This window comes from Camelus dromedarius, chromosome 21, assembly GCF_036321535.1.
Source record: "Camelus dromedarius isolate mCamDro1 chromosome 21, mCamDro1.pat, whole genome shotgun sequence".
Lineage (NCBI taxonomy): Eukaryota > Metazoa > Chordata > Mammalia > Artiodactyla > Camelidae > Camelus > Camelus dromedarius.
Genome location: NC_087456.1, coordinates 9,166,223 through 9,187,041, shown reverse-complemented (window position 1 = coordinate 9,187,041; position 20,819 = coordinate 9,166,223). Strand labels below are relative to the sequence as shown.

Sequence of the window (20,819 nt, the reverse complement as noted above, 5' to 3'; positions counted from 1 at the left end):
TCTGGGAGGCTAATCAGGTTGGGGGTGGAAGGAGGAAAAATTAAGAGTTCGTTTTTAGATTTGGCAAAATTTGAGGTGCCCGAGGGACATGCGGGTGGAAGTCGAGATGTCCAGTAGCGATAGGATATATGGATATGGAGCTCAGGAGAGAGGTCTGAGCCAACGATATAGATTTGGAAGTCATCCGTAATGGAGGCCTTGGGAATCCTCTTGCAAATCAAAAGCTCACCACCATATCTATGTTTTGGAAATCCAGACTTCTCTACATCAGTTTTGTAAGAGGACACTACGTCCCTTGTAAACCCCAGGGTGCAGTGACTGCTGAGCGCTTTGACCCCCTGCCCCCACCAAACTCCTTCACCACCTCCCCGGGTGCCGGCGGCACCGCACACAGCGTGTGCTGCAAGAAGTAAGTGTGCTGCAATGACCCATGAGGACGCTGATTCTCCCAGCTTGGATCCCAGCAGCTGTCAGCTGGGTTAGAAGGGATCAGCCTGGTGTCTCCATACCCCAGACTACCTATCTCTTTAACATGGGCCTTCACGCCAAGATCATAATGCTCGCTAAGATTTTCTAAGTCTTCCTTCTCTAAACAGTATAAGTTGGCTTATGCTTCTGGACCCTACAGCCCTCCCAGTGCCATGATCATGTCCCTGCCCTGACCCTCGAATATCAGAAGGGGACGCTGCAGTGACTTCCCGGCAGGAGGAGGCTGCCCCGTGGGACCTGCCAACACCGCCAAATACCCACAATGCAATCCCCACATGCTACCTGCAAGACGGAAATATTTTTAGGCTCTGCAGAAAGATTTCATTTCATTTTTTTCTGAAAGGTTGTAATTAACCACAGCGAGGCAAAAGAATGTATTTTTAAAAATAAAAGTAGGGTGGAAGAGAGCAGAACCAATCCCCACAGTTCTGTCAGGTTTTCGGTAGGTGGGTTCCTGGCATCCAGGTGGCTGGGGGAGGAGTGAGGGGGCCGGTGATGCTCATTCCAAGATCAGAGGAGAACCAGGTGCTCAGAGTCGCTCAAAGCTACTTCCTTCCTCCTGATGCTCTCCTGCAGGGGCATGAGGGCTGCCCCTTCCCTATTCCTCATTATCCATCTCCCAGAGCCCAGGAGGCCCAGGGACCAGAAGAAGTGACACCAGGGGAGAATGGAACAGCCAAGATCTAGTATTTGGTTATTTTTAGAATCTCCAGGGACAGAAAAGCCATGGTTCCCCAGACCAGCTTTCTTTCCAAATTGCCCTGCCTTGTCTGCCACCCCTACAGTCACATACATGTCCAGCACACAGGGATGCCTCGGAACCCCCTCTGCTGTCCCTCTCTTGATTCATCTCATGAATCTATTTTTATTCATAAGGTGGGATGTTTTATTCCCAGAGAAGGGAGTCAGAGCCACAGACAAGGTGACTGGGGTGAAATGAGCCCCTAGATGAGAGTTCACGGTCAGGGCTGGGAGGAGGAAGGAAGCTGACCCATCGAAGGCTTGCAGAAGAGGGTGGGAGGGCAGGAGGCCTCATGAGGAGTCCTGGCTGTGCAGGGAACGCACGAGAGCCAGGGAGTCAGTGGGCGGTGAGGGAGGAGGCCCGTCCCCTTCATCCTCATCCCCACCATTGTCTCTTCCCTGTCGCTATCACTTGGGGACTCGTGGTCGGGTGAGTTGGTGGCAGAACACAGGGCACTCAGCATCACAGGAAGAGAGCAGTGCCCCTTTGTGGGAAACAGGGTGGGGGAAGAGTCCCCAAACCTTCGATGGCATTTTCGTCTGTACATACTTATCCTCTCTGCCCCCAGGTCCCATCTAAAAAATTCTGGACTCTTGGCCTTGATCAACCCTCCCTCCCTGTCTTGCCTTTCTAATGATGTGGTGAAAAGGGCCCCAGCTATCTTGATTGTGGTGGTGGTTTCATGGGTGTGCACATCTATCAAAATTCATCAAAGTGCACATCTGAAAGAGGTGTAGTTGGCTGTACAGGAACCATACCACAATAAAGGTATTTAAAAAAAATGATATGCAAATTTTAAAAAAAGTGCTCCGGGCTGTTTTACAACTGTGTATACAGGTTGTGTGACGATCTTAGAATACGCTCCCCCAAGTCTCCTTCCAGTTCTGAAATTCTATGTTCCTGCCTAGGGTTGAGTTCACATCTAAGTTCCTCCTGCTTTGGATAAATGTGGACCACAAAGTATGAACTTATGCCCAGGGATCTGTTGGATCTCCCAAAAGAGCTGCATTTTTCCTAGATGCTGATCCGTTCCCAGGCAGAAGGTGACAACTTAGGAGAGCCTGATCCTGCAGTTCCCTTCCCTGTTGGGTCAAAACAAAAAGAGACAGATAGCATTTGGTGACTGCATTAAGAAATGAATAAATAAATGATCCTTGCTAAATGGGAAGCTAGCAAAATTTGGAAAGCCCAGATCTATTTCTTTTCTATTTCTTTTTCATCCTAGCATGTGTGTGTCATAGGATTTTTTTTAAATTTTTGCATAACAATGTTAAATATACTTTCTGTCTTTGGTCATCACCCACAGCAGTACCTAGTCTTGGACTCCTGAGCTCCCTCCAGATCTACCTTATCATTGTGTACCCTGCGCTAGCCTTATTTATGGCCTCCTTATCTCCTCCTCCTTGACCACTAAGTTCCTCGAAAGCAAATTTCCTATTGTAGTCATCATTGTAAACTCTACACAGCAGTGGAAACAATAGGACATCACAATCACAAAGTCCTTTCGGGTTTACAGAATGTTCCCAAGCACCCTCTATTTGCAAGCTTCTAGGTGAAGGTTGGTAGAGATGATTATCTTCCTTCCCGACTAAGAAGAACTGAGGTTCAGGGAGATTAAGTAACTTGATCAAAGTCAGGCAACCAGTGCATTAGAGACAAGTCTCAAACAATGATTTTCTGCCCCGAGTCCAGTACTTTCTGATAATTTCTTTTTAATAAATGGATGAATGAAGGAATGAATGGATGTCCTAAAGAATCGATGAAGTCACGATGATGCTGGGACCCTAGATAAGCTGAAAGTGGAGAAAACACACTCAGTTGCCCCAGATTCCCGATGTCCATCAGAGTCCCTAAGCCTTCCTGGGGAGGGAAAATGGCTCTGCTGCTTCTGCTTCTGTGGCGGGCCAGGATTGCTCATCCCGTTTCCCTCCCGCAGATTTTGACGGTGTCTGGACCTCCTGAAGGGGGCACTCGAGTGACCATCCATGGCGTGAACCTGGGTCTGGACTTCTCCGAGATCGCCCACCACGTGCAGGTGGCTGGGGTGCCCTGCACTCCCCTGCCGGGGGATTACATCATCGCTGAGCAGTGAGTCCAGTCCGCTTCTTCCCCGGGCAACTAAGGGCAGGGGCTCAACCATCTCCCTTCTCTGGGACTTCCCCAGGATTCACCTCCCATCTCTGTCCCCCTATGGACTCTGATCCCAGAAGCCTTCCTAGGGCTTTCTCCTATCTCACCGCCACTCTTAGAGCATCCTATTCTGTTTGATGCTTGGTTCCCTGGCTCCTCTGGCATCAGGGCTCCTGGTGCAACACTGCCTGGCATTAGTCTTCACCTGCCCATTGGCTAACTGGGCCACTTTCCCAGCCAGTCCAGGCTCCTCCTCCTCGGCCTCCCCCGGCCCCTTCCCCGCCAGCCCCCACTGGAATGCATCCTGCTCCGTGGGCTGCGGGCAACAATTTGTTTGGCTCACGGGGCTCTGACAGCAGCTTAATCCGAGCAGGGCCTCTGCCAGAGCAAATTCATTTATTTCACTAAGGGAAATGTCAGCTGGAAATTAGAAAATAGGCATGTAGTGGCGGACAGGCGATCGGGGCTCCGGGAGTGACATATGTTCCAATCTGGGGTGTTCATTTGGCAGTGGCGGCTGCTGTGGAGTTGGTGGGCAGGAGGTGGGCACGAAGCTGAGGGCGGGAGGGTAGGAGGAGTGATGCTCCTCCTATGGAGAAAGGGAAGGGAGCAGCCAGATCCTTCTGCATCATTTGTCGCGTAAAGTTGGGTCAAGTCACCCTGGTTCCAATGAGAACACAGCTCTGCAGGGGGCCCTGGGAGCAGGACCGAGAGCAGGGCGTGGAGGATGGCTTGTCTCCCTTCACTCCCCCTGCTGCAGCCTCCGCAGAGCCAGCCTGCAGCGACAACCAGGAAAACAGCATTAGTGCCGGTAAAAATGATGTCACTTATCTTTCATTAGCACTTGCACTTTCTCATCCATTCTCTCGCTTTTAATTGGTGAGGACTCTGAGAGGTCGACGTTGTTATCGCCATTTCACAAAGCCAGAGAGAGCAAAAGACTTCCCCCTTCACTGAGTGTGTAAGTGGCCATGGCAGAGTTGGAACTCGAGTCTCCTAACTTGCAGTCCAGGTCTTTTTCCATTTCCTAACAGTGATGGGGGAGGACTCCTGGATAAGAGTGGCCTGCAAATTCCATGGCCCATCAGCGTGTGGCTTTCGGGGTCAGGGGCCATGACACCAGTGTGGCTGGGGAGGGGTCCGAGTTGGAGGGGTGAACTCCTCGACTTTGGGGACTGGGGTGGTGCCTCCTGGCCCCACAGGGGAGAGGAAGGAGCTTCAGATTGTGCAGACCTGACCCTTCACTGACAGCCTTGTCCCTGCAAGGAGGGAATCTTAGAGGGAAGCCTGGCTGGGCCTACAGGAAACAGATGAGGAAGAGGGAAAGGAGAAATGATGTAAGTGGTGCTTCTGAGCCAGAAGAGGAGGTGAAAGCTTTTGGACAGGAGCCCGCAGAGGTCCTCACAGTCAGGCAGTCTTTACAGAGCCCAGTGTCCTGCCAGACCCAGCCAGGCACTGAGTCTCACTGACCCCAAATCCACCTTGGCCTCAAGGACCTGCCTTGGGCCTCGGGACCCAGGCTGAGTCTCCAGCTTAGTGCGATGCCTCAGGACTTCAAACGAAAGGGTTTCGGGGGGACTGAAAGGTTTGAATTGAGAAATGGAAATTCGTGGGCAGCCAGACATGGAAATTGCATGAGATTTGAAATTCAAAGGTGTCCTGAGTCCTGCCTCCTCTACTGACCAGCCCTGAGGCCTTAGCAACTGTTGTTCAGTCTCTCTGGCCTTCATTGGCCTAATGGGAGCCATGATTCCTGCTGCACAGGTCTGGGGGAGAATTCAGTAAGATGAGAACTTGGAGACTGAAACATGCCACAGGAACGTAAGGAAATATTGATCTATCTTTGAAATCAAATGCACCGAACTCACCCAGGGCCCCGGGGAGGAAAGTGCCGAGACAAACCGGAAGTGAGGATAGGAAAGGGGAGGTAATGGTTGCCAGGGGTCCCTGCCCAGGCCGGTGGTCACCCTAGAAAACCACCCGCGTGGTCTCCTCAGGTGCAGAGCAGGCAGGAGGCGACGGGCACACTCTGCACCTCGGCTGCAGGCGCCCTGGTTTCCAGCCGTGCCAGGCTCATTACTGCTCTCGAGGTTTCAGAGTTTGTTAACATCATTAAAGCCTCCATCCCGGGCAGTGAGCAGCAGGCGCAATCATTACAGATGTCTGCAAGAGATGAATTTGGCTAAATGGGCCCGGTGCAGAGTCCCGGGCACGGGCAGGATTCGCGGGCAGGGTAATGACTCGCCATATGCTTGTGCCGCGCCATCTATCACTCGGCAATTAGGTTAATGTTCGTTAAAGGGCCCTGTTTAGTCCTGCAGTCAGCACCCTACAGATCTGTGGAGGGCCCAGCGACTCCATCACAGGACATTTCCCGGGTTGAGGCTGCAGCTCCGCCCCTCCTGGGACAGGGGCTCTGTGTGAGATGGACTCAGCTTGCATCCTGAGACCTCCTCCCTCTCACCTGCTGCACCTGTGAACTCAGCCATGTCCAGATGGATGTTAGATGCCCGTGCTCCCCACCCCAGGGATGCACACTCATGGGGAGAAAGGCACCATCTGTGCCAGTCTGTGGGAGGTGGTGTGGTGTGGGGCGAGGGCACTGGACTGGGTGCCAGGAGCTTAGCTTTTGATGTGCTGTATGACTTTGGTCACTTTGCTCTCTGATCCTCAAATGCCTCATCTGGAGAATGGGTACGGAGAAGCAGATCTCTACAGTCACGTCTAAGGTCCTTAGGGTGTCAGGGGCAATGACCTCTATGCCCCATAGAATCTGCAGCTCCCACCAACAGGAAGTGTATCAGTGGCACTAATGTGAATCCAGAAGCCCCCTGTCTACCAGGAGGAGTCAAGCCTTCCAATGGTGAAGCTAAGTAACTGTTAGACAGTTGTTTAGTACAACTCCTTATTTTCCAAAAAGGAACTCTAGGCATCCCCAGCTGCCGTCTCCTGAAAAGGCACAGGGAGCCTGGGGCTACCAGGGTCACCCAGGGAGGCAGGGAGGCAGGGAGGCAGGAGGCCCCAGAAGTCAAATCATAGGAATTTTACTGACCTGTAATGCCTGGAGGAAGAAATTGTGCACACACCTCTGCCTGTGGGCATCTCCAGCCAGGAAGGGAGGGGGCGCAGGGGCTCAGGTGGTTACCTCTCAGAGCCTTAGGAACCCAGCCGGGTCTTCCCTGCCTCCCTCCCCTCTCCTCCTTCCCTACCCCTGCCCCCACCCCCACCCCCTCCACACACCAACAACAACCTCAACTCCACCCCAGCATTGCTACCACGTCCATCCTGTCCCTTCCGAAAAAGACAGAGAGAGCATGCCGTTAATTCCGGGGCAGTAGAGGGGGGTCGCCAAAGGCATGAGCTTTGGAGCCAGGCTGACTTGGACTTGAATCGTGTCTCTGCCACGTACCAGAACTATGGCTGTAGATGAGTCACTTGGTGTCTCTGGGCCTTGGTTTCCTTGTCTCTAAAAATGGAGACAGTAAGACCTGCCCTGTAGCAGAACCTGAGGATGGCACAAGGTCCTGTCTGGTTCAGTGCCTGCCACCAAAGCTCGGTAAATTGTAGCTCTTTTTTTTTTATTATTATTAAGGTTCACAGACTGCTTTAGCCTGACCCTCATTCCTCAGTTATAACTCTCTCCACTCCCTGCAGGGGCCCTTGCTTCTTCCTTTAACTCCGTCTCTCCCTGAGCTCAAATGTCTATAAGAAATACACTCAGGGATGCCTCTGCATCCTTCACTGTAAGCACTGGGTCCCAGGAATAAAAAGGAAGAAGGATTAGAGGTCATTGGAGTCCTACAGTGCTGCCTGGGTCCTTAGGGGTCTCACCCTGTTCTTAGATCCATCTAGGACTAGAAGCCAGACGTTCTGCAGCCCCCTGCTGACTGCTGCCCCTCTCCCCACTCATTTGATGAACTAGAAACCCGTTCCAGCAGCAGGGAGAGGAGTCAGCTGCAGTGCCATGGAAGGGAACCTGTGGTCCAGCTCCGGACCCTCCCTGTAGCCCAGCCCCTGGTCTCTCGCATCATGCCTTTCCAGGCAGGACATTCAGAGCCAACTGCAGGCACTCAGCCTTGGACACCTGGGCAGTGCCCATCTCCCAGCCATCCCTCTTCTCCCAGGTGCTTGACAGCAAATCTCATCTTTTGGGACATGAACCCTGAGCAGGAGAATGTTCTAGAAAAGACAGTGTGCCTCGAGGCCCCAGCTCATTGTTAACTCCTTGCAGGGACAGCTGAACAGGCCATTCTAAGCCTTCTCTCCTAGATAGGCCCCAAGAGGAACAAATATGCCCGTGACCCTCCTGTGTTCTTCTTTCCGAGACTCCAAGCCTGCCCTGATTTCTTCCTCCTTTTCTCCTCGAGGAGGGCTCCAGCACAGTGGCCAAGGTGGGGTGAGCAATGGACAAGAAAGCCCTGATGAGAAGAGAGGGGAAAAGACTTATCTGCTCCCTCTTCCTCTTGGCCCTCCCCTCTCCCCATGCTCCCCAAGTAGACAGCAGATAATCCTCTGAAGCTCCTTGAGAGTTTACAGGATGGCAGGGACCCCAAACAGGAGCGGGAGCAGGTGCCCAGGAAGCAGGAGGGGTGAGTCGCTACTCCAGGCAGGTCGCAGCATGGAAATAACCCCACGCAGTACCTTCAATTAAGCTTCTCGAATGCTCCACTAATGAGGTTGAAGGAGACAGTTACGTGTAAAATACTAATTGATGCATCACTATCATCTTCACTGTGGGTTCATAATTAATTTATTTGTTCACAGAGCAAGGGAAGGGAGAACATCCTTCCAAGCGCCCTCGGTATTTTCTTGTTGAACCTAATATGCTAAAAGTAATAAGACAGTTATTGCATGTTAAGTAAATATTCGCCAGGAGTGAAAGTACTTATTTGGGATTAACTGTTATGAAGGAGATGGAGGTCCGTGGCACGCCGGGTGTGTGAGCACGCGGTGTATTTGTTTAATGCAAGTTTTATTACATCGAAATGAAATCTCTGTTTAGTTACCTTCCTTCCTAGATAAGCCGTGGAGATAAGCATCGCTCGGTTAAACACGGACCTCCCCCACCGTGCCAGGATAACACTGGGGATTAGTGGAGAGGGGTCTGTTTTTCTGACTCCCCACTAAGCCAGCCTACCAAGGGCACCAGACTGCTCTGAACTGTTAAATGGTGTCAGAAGGAAAGGGAAATCCTTCCATCTGTGCCCTGGTTCCTTTTTGCTGAACCTGGTGAGGGCCCTTCCCACCCACCCTGTGCCTTAGAATTCCAGGCAAGAGGTCCCCCCACCAAGAGTCCGATTGCTTCTGTTCCTCCCGCGTCCTCCGGCTGCCCACTCTTTCTAGAAGGCGGCTGTGACTAAAGCAACCAGTCTGTAAATGTGCTTGTTGTAACTTATCTCAGGCTCCAGGGAAGCCAACCCCGGGGGTGTTGATCTGCACTTCAGTGAGAGAGAGCACCACACCCCACCTCCCCTCCAGGCCTCCTGGTAAGGGGAGACATGCCTTCCAACCCTGGGGCTGGCTCAGCGCCCCGCCCACCAGTTTAGTGCGCTCAGCCCTTGATGAAGTGGGAATCCAGGGTCGACTGCCATCCTAATGAACTCATTCACCTCCCAGCCCTTCGCCCTCACCCCTGGCCTCAAGACTCCCCTCCTGTCATGTAGCAGGAAGCTCCTGTTTTAGGTACCTACTATCTTGCCAGATTATCTGCTACCTTTTTTTAAACTCACCGCAGGAAACAAACCACAATTGAATCAGCTTTGCCAATCAGCCCTCAATCCCTCTTTCTGGGAGAGTTGCAGTGTTGGCTTGTGGCACAGGAAAGAATGCTAAATGACTGCCCCTAGATCTCTCTGTTGGAAGCTAGGTTCATTCCAATATTCCAATATTGGGTAGCTACCAGTGCTAGGCACTGCACTAGGCACTGGGGACGACAGGCTTGCTCATAGAAATGGGCAGCATAGCCTTGCTGAGGCACGCGGGGCTTTAGAGATGATCTCATCCAACCTCTCACTGCACCAATGAGCAACTGAGGCCCAGAGAGGGCAAGTACTTTACCCAAGGTCACACAGCCACAGAAGCAAGCAAGCTGAGTCTTGGGCCAGCACTATTACAAGACAGCGATGAATCATTCACTGTGTCGGGGTGAGCCAGCAGGGGCAGGGATGCCAGCTCTCGCCAAGCCTCTCATGGGAAGGTTTGCTCTCTCCTCAGGATCGTCTGTGAGATGGGCCACGCCGTTGTGGGAACCACCTCTGGGCCCGTGCGCCTGTGCATTGGCGAGTGTAAGCCAGAGTTCATGACCAAATCCCATCAACAGTACACCTTTGTGGTGAGTCCTGGGTCTGGTGCTGGGCTACGTGCTCCCTGCAAGGGCACACTTCTGCTCCAGACTTTGCCCAGGAAAGCCCCACGCTCCCCCTCCCAAGCCGGCATCTCCAGGCTTCTCAAGGATGGAGCAGGAGACCAGAAGTGGGAAAGCCTGTCTTCCCTGGGTGGGCTGAGTGCATGACCAACTAATGCTTTGGAGACTTGGGAGGCGCAGAGAGCCACAGGTCAGAGTTCTAAATGAGCAAAATCAGGTTTTTCTTAGAAAGTGGATCCTAGACACAGAGTGGGGAGGGGCTGCCTTTGTCCCACCAATGTGATATCTTAGTCTAACTCCAGCCTAATGAGGGCAGATCACCGGAGGGACCTAATTAAAAAGGTCTATATTTATCCACATGCTTTGTTTTCTGCCAAGGATATTCTAAGTGGGAGTTCAGAGGAGTCATTTGAAATCCTGCAGGGATGTGTGTCTGTGTTCAGGACCACAGGAGTGAGCTGTACAAGCAAGTTGCTCCGTGTGCCTGTGCAGTTACACGCACGTGCACACACTTGTACCTGAAAACGCTTCTGCACACTCAGACAGCAGGTAGTAGGGCCCCAAAGGCTTTCTTTATTCCTACTGAAGAACTCACTTCTGGGGCCCCAAAGGCCCTTTTCTGACACTTAACCTACACTGCCAAGTTGGGTTGATGTGCCATTAAACTTGGCATTGAAAAGTATTAACACCAGCAGAGGGGATCAAACCAGCCTTGCTAAGAGGAATGAAAAATTATTAGACCACCAAATCTTATTCTCTCTGAAGTATTTTACTGCTTATTTTAGGTTTCCCTGACTCTGCCTTATCTGGTATTGGTCTCCTCTCAGATTGGAGGGTACCAGGGCCTATATCTGCTGCTCACCTACCCCATCTCCTATGCAGGACAGACAGGGTCTTGTGTGAGAAGCAAACCCAGGAAGACTAGATGGAGAGAGAGCTGTAGAGTGTCAGAGCTGGGAGGGCTTTAAAGATCTTGCAGCTCACCTTCCTCTCTTGGCAGAGGAGCAAGCAAAAGCCCGGAGTGATCCAGAAACTTGCTTCTGACTCCATCACTAGTGAGTGGCAAATGCAGACTAGAGTTCATGCATATGTAGTTGCTCAGTTAAATGTACTTCCACTCCCGCTAGGCAGAAGCCATTCCTTTCTTATTTAGGTTGACTGCCTGATGCATTTAGGCTAATTATGCTTAGCTTTTAAGCTTAAGCATAATTTTACAATTTAGTGAGCTTACTAGAAAATCCCAGTCAATGATGGCTATCCTTCGGATGAAGGTCAGGGAAGCCACGTCTAACATTTATTGGCAGCTCTCTGCACCAGGCACGCTGCCGTGCCCTTCATGTGCTTAGGGAGGGACGGAAGGACGTGTGTCTGGCCATTAATGGAGCCTCTCGGTGGCCCAATCCAGGCAGGGATGCTCTATTCAGCTCTATTGATTTTGTGCCAAAAAAATCAGTACACACTCCAGATAGAGAAGCATTTTCAAATTGTTCTCAATTTGTAAACTAATTGATAGATTAGTCAGTGTCATCTCTGCCTTCCCTTCAGTATTATGAACATGAGACTCCCAGGGGAGTTAATTAATTCCAAAGCTGGGCCCTTCTGCCTTCCCTGGATATGCCCAGAGCCTCTTCTTTGAAAAGGTCTCAACTCTGGGGTAGGCAGAGAGAGTGTGCGGGATTAGAAAGGGCAGGAGAAGCGCCTCCACTCTGAGCTCAGATGCAGTGCCTCCTTTTGCCTCTAAGTCTAGTCTGGGTTTCTCCCTTCGGGCAAAACCTGAGCTGTGATCAATTCTCTGTTTTCTCCCAAAGAACCCTTCTGTGCTGTCACTCAACCCCATCAGAGGGCCGGAGTCTGGAGGCACCATGGTGACCATCACGGGCCATTACCTCGGGGCTGGGAGCAGCGTGGCCGTTTACCTGGGCAACCAGACCTGCGAGTTCTATGGGTGAGAAGGGCTCGAAGGAGCGCTAGGAGGCTGTACGTGTGAGGCCTGGGCCCTCGTGTTCCTGTGCGTGTTCACTTATATGCTGCCCCATCACCTCCATGTTATGTGTCCCATCCCGGGCCCGAATACCATTCCGGTCACTGTGAGAAATACATACCACTAGTCAATCTGTATCATGAGTATCGTAGGGTCTAAGTACTTGTAAAAATGATCAGAAGTGAGAACCGTGAGAACTGCTGATGAAGAAGGCTCCCAGGGGTTTTCAGTCACTGTCAGCATCCAGCATTCATTGTGTCCCCACCATGGTGACACAAGACCCCGGAGTGATCCAGAAACTTGCTTCTGAGCCCATCACTAGTGAGTGGCAAATGCGGACCAGAGAAACATGGAGATTGCATGGCCTCAGTCCTCCACAAGCACACAGCCTTATCCTCAGAGCATCTCTCATGCATGAAAGTACGAACACACCTACTATTTGTCAGATGTTCTGATGAAGCCCTGGAGAAGGAGAGCATCCAGAGAGAATTCTGAAAGGGTCCATGGATGAGAACTTGACTTGCTCAGTACTATCTGATCATCTCCTCCTCGGACCACAAGCTCCCAGAAGGCAAGGACTGTATGTTCACTTCCCTGCATAGCAGGTGTTCAGTTTATTAACTGACTGACCAGACTTGAGGCACTGGCTAAACCGTCATTCTAGAAAGATCCAGAAAACAGGAGTTCCCCCAAAGCCCCTGGAGCCCTGCCCCTGCCCCGCATTCTCTAATCCTCTTCTCCAGTTGGCTCCCTCCCTAATCCACCCGGAGTTGGAGCTCAGGTAGAAAGAGGCACTGAAACTGCTAAGGGACGTTCCGCAGTCTAGAGAATAAAAGGACAAGAACATTCCTGGGCCGAACCCTCAGACTGGGAAAACGCCTTCTCAGGCCGGAGGGCACCCCTCTTGCCTACACCTTCCCTCACAGCCCTCCCGCTGTCTCCCTGTAGGCGGTCGATGAATGAGATCGTGTGTGTCTCACCCCCGTCATCCAACGGGCTGGGGCCTGTCCCCGTTTCCGTGAGTGTCGACCGAGCCCGCATGGACAACAACCTGCAGTTCGAGTACATAGATGACCCCCGGGTGCAGCGCATAGAGCCCGAGTGGAGCATTGCCAGGTGAGGGGGGCGGGCAGGAACGCACTCCGCTGCCACGCCCAAGTGCACCTCGGTGCAGATCCCAGGGCGAGAAGAGGCAGCAGCTTGAGAGGGTTTCTATCTAACCCAGCCTCTGCTTGTTCCCAGTGGCCACACACCCCTGACCATCACAGGCTTCAACCTGGATGTCATTCAGGAGCCAAGGATCCGAGTCAAGTTTAATGGCAAAGAATCTGTCAATGTGAGTAACCATGGGTCCACCTGGTCCCCAGGAAACACGGCAGTGTCTGTGTTTTGAGATGTGATGAGGTCTGTGTCCGGCACTGCTAGAGAAAAGTGTTAGCTCAGGACACTGAGTCCGGAATCGTGGCCCCAAACACCTGAGCCTTACAATGATTTTTATAATTGCAGTATAATCATTTCTTATCAGAAGACAACATAATGAGTGTATAAACGTACTGGCCTCTGAGCTTAAGATATGGTGCAAAGGGCTCCTGTTTGATGCCATATGTTTACCTTGAGGTCTGATAAGAGGCAATGTGAGAAGATGAAGAAATTCTGGCTGAGGATTCAGACATTTCCAAATCGGAGGCAGGACACTGCCATCTATTAGCTGTACAACCACGATCATTTCATTTAACCTCTCTGATCCTCCATTCCCCGGCTGTAAATGGTGGTGATAAGACTCGCCTCGTGGATTTGTAACTTGTAGCCGTTGGCTGGCCCTAGGTGGGCACCTGATAAACGTTAGTCAATGCGTGCAGATAATTCCATCCCCGTTGCTAAGATGATCAAGTTGAACATTTTACTTGACTCCTCTGTGCAGAGCCATGTAATTTAGTTTTTTTCCACTATGGATTTTTGTGATGTTAAAAAAAAAAGTTCTCTAGGGTAAGAGCAGAATGTCTGCTGTGTTGTTATAAATTTTTCAGTTTGTTCTACTAGCTCCATCTCACTCTTTTCAGCCAACATTTTCTGAAACATGATTGTATTCATAATTATAGTCCAGGAGATGCTATTATGGCCATGATTTTTCATATCAATTACTATTATTACTGCTTAGACCTTATGGGGATGGAGCAGGCTGAGATGGAGATGGGGAAGATGGTACTGCCTCTGCCCTCTTATTTCTGACACCTTCCCAGCATGCTTTAGGCTCCCCCAGGAAATGACAGGCTGCTTAAGGCTAGATCTGGAGATGTCTCAGGGATCATCTGGTCCAACCTTCTCATTGTATAGCTTAGAAAACTAAGGCTAGAAAGGATTAATGACTTGCCCCCAGTTATGAAGGTGGCTGGTGGCAGAGCCAAGCTAGAAGCCAAACGTCTGGACTCTTCATCACTAGACCACGTGAGATGCTGGCGGGCTTGACATTCCATCATGCCAAGGACGTGGGGACACCTGGATCACACCTTCAGTGCCCACCATCATCACAGTTCTTTGGACTAGAAGAACATGTGCCTCCTTAACCCAAATGTAGACTTTGATCCATGCATAAAAGAGCCTAAATCCCCCTCCACTCCCAGACTGAAGCTCAATGTTCACCACCTCCATCCGTGCTTCAAGGAGTTAAGAAGCAGCTCCTCTCTCTAGAGAGTTGGGGGCCCTCAGCTCCCCCAGTGACCTGCCTGGAGTCTGCAGGCTGGCAGCCTGGGTGTGCAGATTTCCATCAAGTCCGGTTTGTAAACTCTGCCCCATGCCTTCTCTTTCAGGAATGGTGGGAAAGAACCCTGTTGCCCCCACAGCCCTGCAGCTCAGGGCCCCACCTCATCCTCAGCCCCCTGCCCCAGGGCTACCCGCTGCCTTTGGGTTTGGAAGTAGCCCCAGTGAGAAGGGCCAAAGTGAAAGCCGCAAAACCCAAAGGAATGTTTGGCAGACAAAGTGCCGATGCAGCTCGAGGCAGGGAGCAAACAGAGGCTGCTTGTCTGGGGGCGATTTGCTCATTCCCAGAGGAGTCTCGTCCAAGGGCGCTGGAGTGAGCAGGGAGGAAGGTGGAGCGGGCGGGGAAGAGGCACTCAGCCTGGGAGTCTGCCCTGTGGAGCTCAAGGTGGGACTCCCTGGCTCAGCTCTACCAGTCTGACCACACCCCCTTTTTCCTTATGCCTAAGTGTCCCCAGATGGAATGTGAAAGGGACATTAGGTTCATAAGGGGCTGCTGAAGGGGGAGCTGAAAAGGATGGGGATGGGTTCTGACCTCTGACACTGCATGAACCCCTCAGTGAGCTGTTTGGTTTAAACTCTTAAACTCCCTCTGAAAAGGGAGGGTTAAGACTTGGAGCTCCAACATAATCTCTACGCAGATGTCAGCTTTTTTTTGCAATTTCACACGCGGTCTTGTTTTCCAATCCTGAAGCCCAAGCATGTGTGTGTTGGCCAGACTCACAACATCTGTGGACCCGCCAGGACAGCATGTACTTGAGCAGGGTTCTCACAGATGCCCTTGGCTGTTGCTGGGACACGGTGGTTCCCAAACCAAAGCTGAGCTGGGCAGAGTGAGACAGGAGGAGAGGGGCAGGCATCCAGGCTTTCTTCCCAGACCATACACGGTCCTGGAGCGGTTTCTGCAGCCTGGCTGCTGCCTTGGGCAGCCCCAAAACTAAACCACCGGAGGAGAGAATAGCACAATGTGTGCCAAGCAGGGCCAGCTCAACTAGGATTTTTGTTACGAGACCAGGGTCCACCAAGGAAGAAAAGACATCATGAACTCAGTGTCAATACCAAGGTTATAACCCCATGTAGAGTTAGGGGGCACTTGGCTGGAGAAGAGGGAGGTCCTGACTAGAACATTTAAGGAGGAGAAGGACCCTTTTCATCCATCACTGTATTCAATAAACATTAACTAAACACCTACTATGTGCTGGCAAAGTGCTCATCGTGCACAACTTCCTTCTTCCCACCACACACATACACACAAACACACAGAGGACACTGCTTCTGTCCCTTTTGCTCAGACATCCATGCTCCCTCACGCCCATGCCTTTGCTGCTGTTTCCTCGGCCTGGGACTTGATCCCCTACCATCCCCCTCATCTAGGTTAAGCCCCACACATTCTTCAGATTAAACTTCATCCATCTCTTCCAAGGGAAGGCTCCCACAAGTCCCCCTCCCCCTGCTTCAGGCCACGCAGGCTCACACACACACTCGTGCACACTCACAGACACCCTCACCGCCCCTGGCTCTTTTCCCCTCAGGTGCTTCTCACCCCCGCCAGTGCGTTTCCCAGCGCCGGTGCCCCTACTGTGCTCCCGGCCCCCTGCCCGGACTGCACGGTCATGCCTGCTGAATCGTTTGTCTCTCCCCTAGACTGGAACTCTTTCACTGATGGCCCCATTCCTAGCACAGCGCCTGGCACAGAGTAGATGCTCACTCAATGTTGGTGAATGAATGAAGTTCAAATGCATCCCCTTCCCAACAACAACAACAATAATGAAAACAAATTTCACAGCCCTTTTCCTCGAGGGCTCATATCTAACGGAGACAGCAAGTGGCCCAGTGGGGACCGGCCAAAGCAGGCGGAGGGCGGGGAGGGCAGCAGCCTGACCCCGGGCATCACCTGCTCAGGGTTTGATTGCTGCGCTTTGGGCCTCTTAGGTGTGTAAAGTTGTCAACACCACCACCCTGACCTGCCTGGCACCCTCCCTGACCACGGACTACCGGCCCGGCCTGGACACCGTGGAACGGCCGGATGAGTTTGGATTTGTCTTCAACAACGTCCAGTCCTTGCTGATTTACAACGACACTAAGTTCATCTACTACCCCAACCCAACCTTTGAACTGCTCAGCCCCACCGGAGTCTTGGATCAAAAGCCAGGATCCCCCATCATTCTAAAGGTAGGAGTGCAGGACAGAGTGCGTCCCACGCATGGGGCTGGTGAGAGCACCCCTCTCCCAGCCTGGTCTCTCCTGCCTTCAACTCACGTGGACTCAAGTAGCTGTCATCTCCCTGTGAAGGGGGCTTGGTTATAGATATTGACCCATCAAGTGACATATCTTGGGATTCTCAAGAAACACTGTAGAGTATTTCCATGTGTTCTTGTGAGCTTTGGGACCCAAAAGTCCAGCAGTGGTTTGTGTCCTTTATTGACCTATCCGTAGCCACAGTAAATTGTACCCAAATGTCAAGGGGTCGTGGTCCCCAGGTACCATCTGTCCAAGTGTGTGCTACTCCACTATCGCTCATATCCCCTGCGTCCTCCCCCAAACTGTTGCTTGTTTACTGTTTTATATCCCCTTCCTCTCTTTCCCACTCTTTCCCTCCCTTTTATTCTCTCCTCTTTTATGTTTTCTCTTTTTCCCTCTACATTGTGGCTGTTAGAATTCCTCTCCAAACACCTACCGTGGAGTCATGCCTCGGGTTTTGCGTTGCCGCCCTTACGCCATCTCTTTAATCTCTCTTTAAATAGGCAGTTAATTTCTGTGTCCATGTGTCAATTAGCTCTATTAAGATTGCTGTTATCTACAGGGCAAAAACCTCTGCCCTCCTGCCTCTGGAGGTGCCAAACTCAACTACACGGTGCTGATTGGAGAGACCCCGTGCGCCGTCACCGTGTCCGAGACACAGCTCCTGTGCGAGCCTCCTAACCTCACCGGGCAGCACAAGGTCATGGTGAGTGAACCCTCTTCTCATTACTTCCCTCCCTCCTCACCACACCTGTGTGATCTGTCGTAAAGAAAGGCTCTTCCACCTCCTCCACATCTCCCCCTCCCCATGTCCTATAGTAAAATGGGTAGAAGTTAAGAACTCCAGGCAAGAAAGGCGGGTAGTAAGCAGGAAGTTGTATTGAATCCAAGCTGCACTGTGCGGTTGTAGCCTCTCGCGTCCGTTCTGAAATGATCATGATGGGACGGCACGCCGGGGCTCTCCAGTGTGTGTGTGTGCCGTGCACAGGTCCACGTGGGCGGGATGGTGTTCTCGCCCGGCTCGGTGAGCGTCATCTCAGACAGCTTGCTGACCCTGCCCGCCATCGTCAGCATCGCGGCGGGCGGCAGCCTCCTGCTCATCATCGTCATCATCGTCCTCATCGCCTACAAGCGCAAGTCTCGCGAGAACGACCTCACCCTCAAGCGGCTCCAAATGCAGATGGACAACCTGGAGTCCCGGGTGGCTCTGGAGTGTAAGGAAGGTAAGCGGGGGCACGCCCTGGCTTCCAGGCACCCCCTTCCTCACCAGCCGTATTACCCACCTCCCTAAACAGGTCTCACCTTTACTCCATCTCTTCCACCCCAAGCACTTATGCTCCACTTTGACTTCTGTTTTCCTGGAAGCTTCCTTTGCACTCAGGGCCAGAGAAGTCCTAACAAGAATCCCCAGGCCTGATCCCATTATTCTGTCCCCCTGTGCCCTAACTCATCCCACAATCTGGCAGCCTCCTCTCCCTCTCGGGGCCTCAGACTCCCCACAGTCCGAGCCTCCCTGGCCCTGTTGCCTCAGATTCTAGATCCCCATGTGGGAGTGTTGGCTTCTGTCACCTGGCTGCCTTCGAAGCAGCAGGAAGGGCAGGAGAACACCTCCCCTCCCTCCAACCCCCCCCCCCCCCAGGGTGTGTTCCGCCAGCGCTGCAGGCTGAGGCTCTGAAGGCCACTTGCTGGCATCCGGGGCTGTGGGCATGAGAGGGAGTGAGATTGTTTCCTTCCATCTCCCAAGCAACCACCGCTGCCAGGTGACCAGTGTACCTGGTGTCCCCTCGGGCTGAGGACCCGGAGGACTCTCTGAGTAAACATCTCAATTAGGAATCCAAACATTGCTCCTTTTTGCTGCAAACCTCGAGATCAGAACAAGCCCTCTGCTGGACGAAAGGAAGAGCCAGGCTGGGGAAAAGTGGGCAACGGCCCCTCCCTGTGCCAGGGCTGGGGACGAGCTGGGAGGGCATCAGGAGTGGGAATGCCTGCCACTAAGGGGAGGCCCTGCTGGCCCAGGGTCTGGAGGTTAGGTCTCCTCTTGCCTTTCTCCTCCCCTGCCTGGGTTCCCCTCTGAGCCTCCCTGGCTCCACTGCACTTTCACAGCTTTTGCTGAGCTCCAGACAGACATCAATGAGCTGACCAGCGACCTGGACCGTTCAGGAATCCCCTACCTTGACTATCGGACCTATGCCATGCGTGTCCTATTCCCTGGCATCGAGGACCATCCCGTCCTGCGTGAGCTGGAGGTAACGCCTGCCTCTTTTTGCCCAGCTGCCCCGGGGAGACTCAGGGCCTGGGTTTCCTAGTAAATGCCAGGGGGGCCCAGCAGCTCAGAGGAAGGTCAAGAGTGAGGAGGAGAAATAGCTTGTAACAACCTCACCGCAACAGGGATATTTCTGACCAGGAAGACCACAGCCAAGGCGGGGGTGGGGGACGCACCTAGACTTTTTGGGATGATTCCAGGGGAAAGCTGATTGTTTGTCATTTTTTAATTAATGATTGAATTAATTAACTAAGATTCTGCCCCATTTCCAAATGGATTTAATGTGGCTTAAGGAAAGACGTATGATTATGTGAGGTTTGTTTGTTCATTTCCCAGTTTGTTTTACTAAAGATAATAAATCAAGGCAGAGGAGATTAAGAAGAAACTTGTAAACCGAGCTAGTCTGATGGGGTATCTTCTACTGTGCTGTGTCCTTGGGAAAATCAGATGGATGGCCCGCATCCTCTCTGAGGACTCTACCTGGAGCCCAAAACTCTCTACCGAATGGGAGGTCAGAGCAGGCTGCAGACCTCAGAGACCAGCCATTGCTACATCGCCGTGGGTGGGGGAGATGGGGTGGGGCAGTTACAGGTGTCCTGGAGAGAGTCCTCTAGCTGGTATCGCCACCAGCCAAGACCCTCAGGGAGAGCTGGAGGCCTGTCCTCTAAGGCTGCGCCCATCACCCCCACCCTAGGTGCAGGGCAACGGGCAGCAGCACGTGGAGAAGGCCCTGAAGCTCTTCGCCCAGCTCATCAACAACAAGGTGTTCCTGCTGACCTTCATCCGCACGCTGGAGCTGCAGCGCAGCTTCTCCATGCGCGACCGCGGCAATGTGGCCTCTCTCATCATGACCGGCCTGCAGGGCCGCCTGGAGTACGCCACCGACGTCCTCAAGCAGCTGCTCTCCGACCTCATCGACAAGAACCTGGAGAACAAGAACCACCCCAAGCTGCTTCTCCGGAGGTCTGTCCCACGCCGGGGGTGGGGTGGGGAGGCGGCTGGCATCTGCACAGGGACACGGAGCCAGTTAGAGCGGGTCCCCTGAGCAGCGTGAGAGAGCATCCCTTGCCAGAGAGGCCTGTATCCCCGCACTTCCCACAGTCTCATCTTCCTTCAGCCCGGGCGGCCATGCAGTGCCTGCAGGTGCTGAGCGCGGTGCAGGAGCACAGCCCTCAGCACCTAATTCAGCTGGAACCCCAGCTCTGCCACCAGCTGATCGTGTGACCTTGGGTCAGTGGTGTGGCCTCTCTGCTGTTTAGTTTTCTCGTGAACAAGAATGACACCAGGAACACCTGTCTCACAGTCTAGAGCTGCGTTTAGAGCTGTGCTGTCCAACACGGTAGCACCTCTGGCTATTCATTCAATGAAATAAAGTGTAAAATTCATTTCCTCCATCGCACTAGACACTCCACGTGTTCAGTTGCCTCGTGGTGGCCACCATATTGGAAGCACAGGTAGAAACCATTGCACCATCGTGGGGGTTCCGTTGGGCAGCGCCAGGCTAGAGATATGGTACAGCCTCTCCCTTCAGCGCCCAGCTTCCTGGATCTGAATCACCAGTATCTACCACATGCCCCCTCCCCAGTTGCCACTGTCCTGGCAGGGAAGAGGGTCAGAGACCTTGGCATCCAACCCCCCAGACCTCCCTCTCCGGAGGCCTCGGGGAGTGGAACCCACAACCTCCATTCCATTGCCTTCTCCGTAGCCTCCTCCTGGCAAGGTCTCAGGCTTCCAGACCCCACGTGGGGTGAGATGGGAGGAAGAATGGCTTTGTTTTATGAGTACTGAGCCCCAATTCTGCCAATCTGAGCATTAGAAACTATCATTAAGAGCTGTTGTATTTAAATTAGAGCTA

At 52.5% G+C, this 20,819-nt stretch overlaps 1 protein-coding gene across 1 annotated transcript in view; it reads left to right on the top strand.

The window, feature by feature from the left end:
* The window catches only part of PLXNA2 (plexin A2), a 203,130-nt gene that overhangs the window by 168,893 nt on the left and 13,418 nt on the right, over positions 1-20,819 (top strand). Inside the window, exons 13-22 of the mRNA XM_031438650.2 lie at positions 3,168-3,319; positions 9,575-9,692; positions 11,534-11,670; positions 12,655-12,822; positions 12,949-13,042; positions 16,393-16,632; positions 17,264-17,407; positions 17,690-17,924; positions 18,805-18,947; positions 19,659-19,927. Of these exons, the coding sequence (XP_031294510.2) occupies positions 3,168-3,319; positions 9,575-9,692; positions 11,534-11,670; positions 12,655-12,822; positions 12,949-13,042; positions 16,393-16,632; positions 17,264-17,407; positions 17,690-17,924; positions 18,805-18,947; positions 19,659-19,927 (1,700 nt within the window). The remainder of the gene's footprint in view (positions 1-3,167; positions 3,320-9,574; positions 9,693-11,533; positions 11,671-12,654; positions 12,823-12,948; positions 13,043-16,392; positions 16,633-17,263; positions 17,408-17,689; positions 17,925-18,804; positions 18,948-19,658; positions 19,928-20,819) is intronic.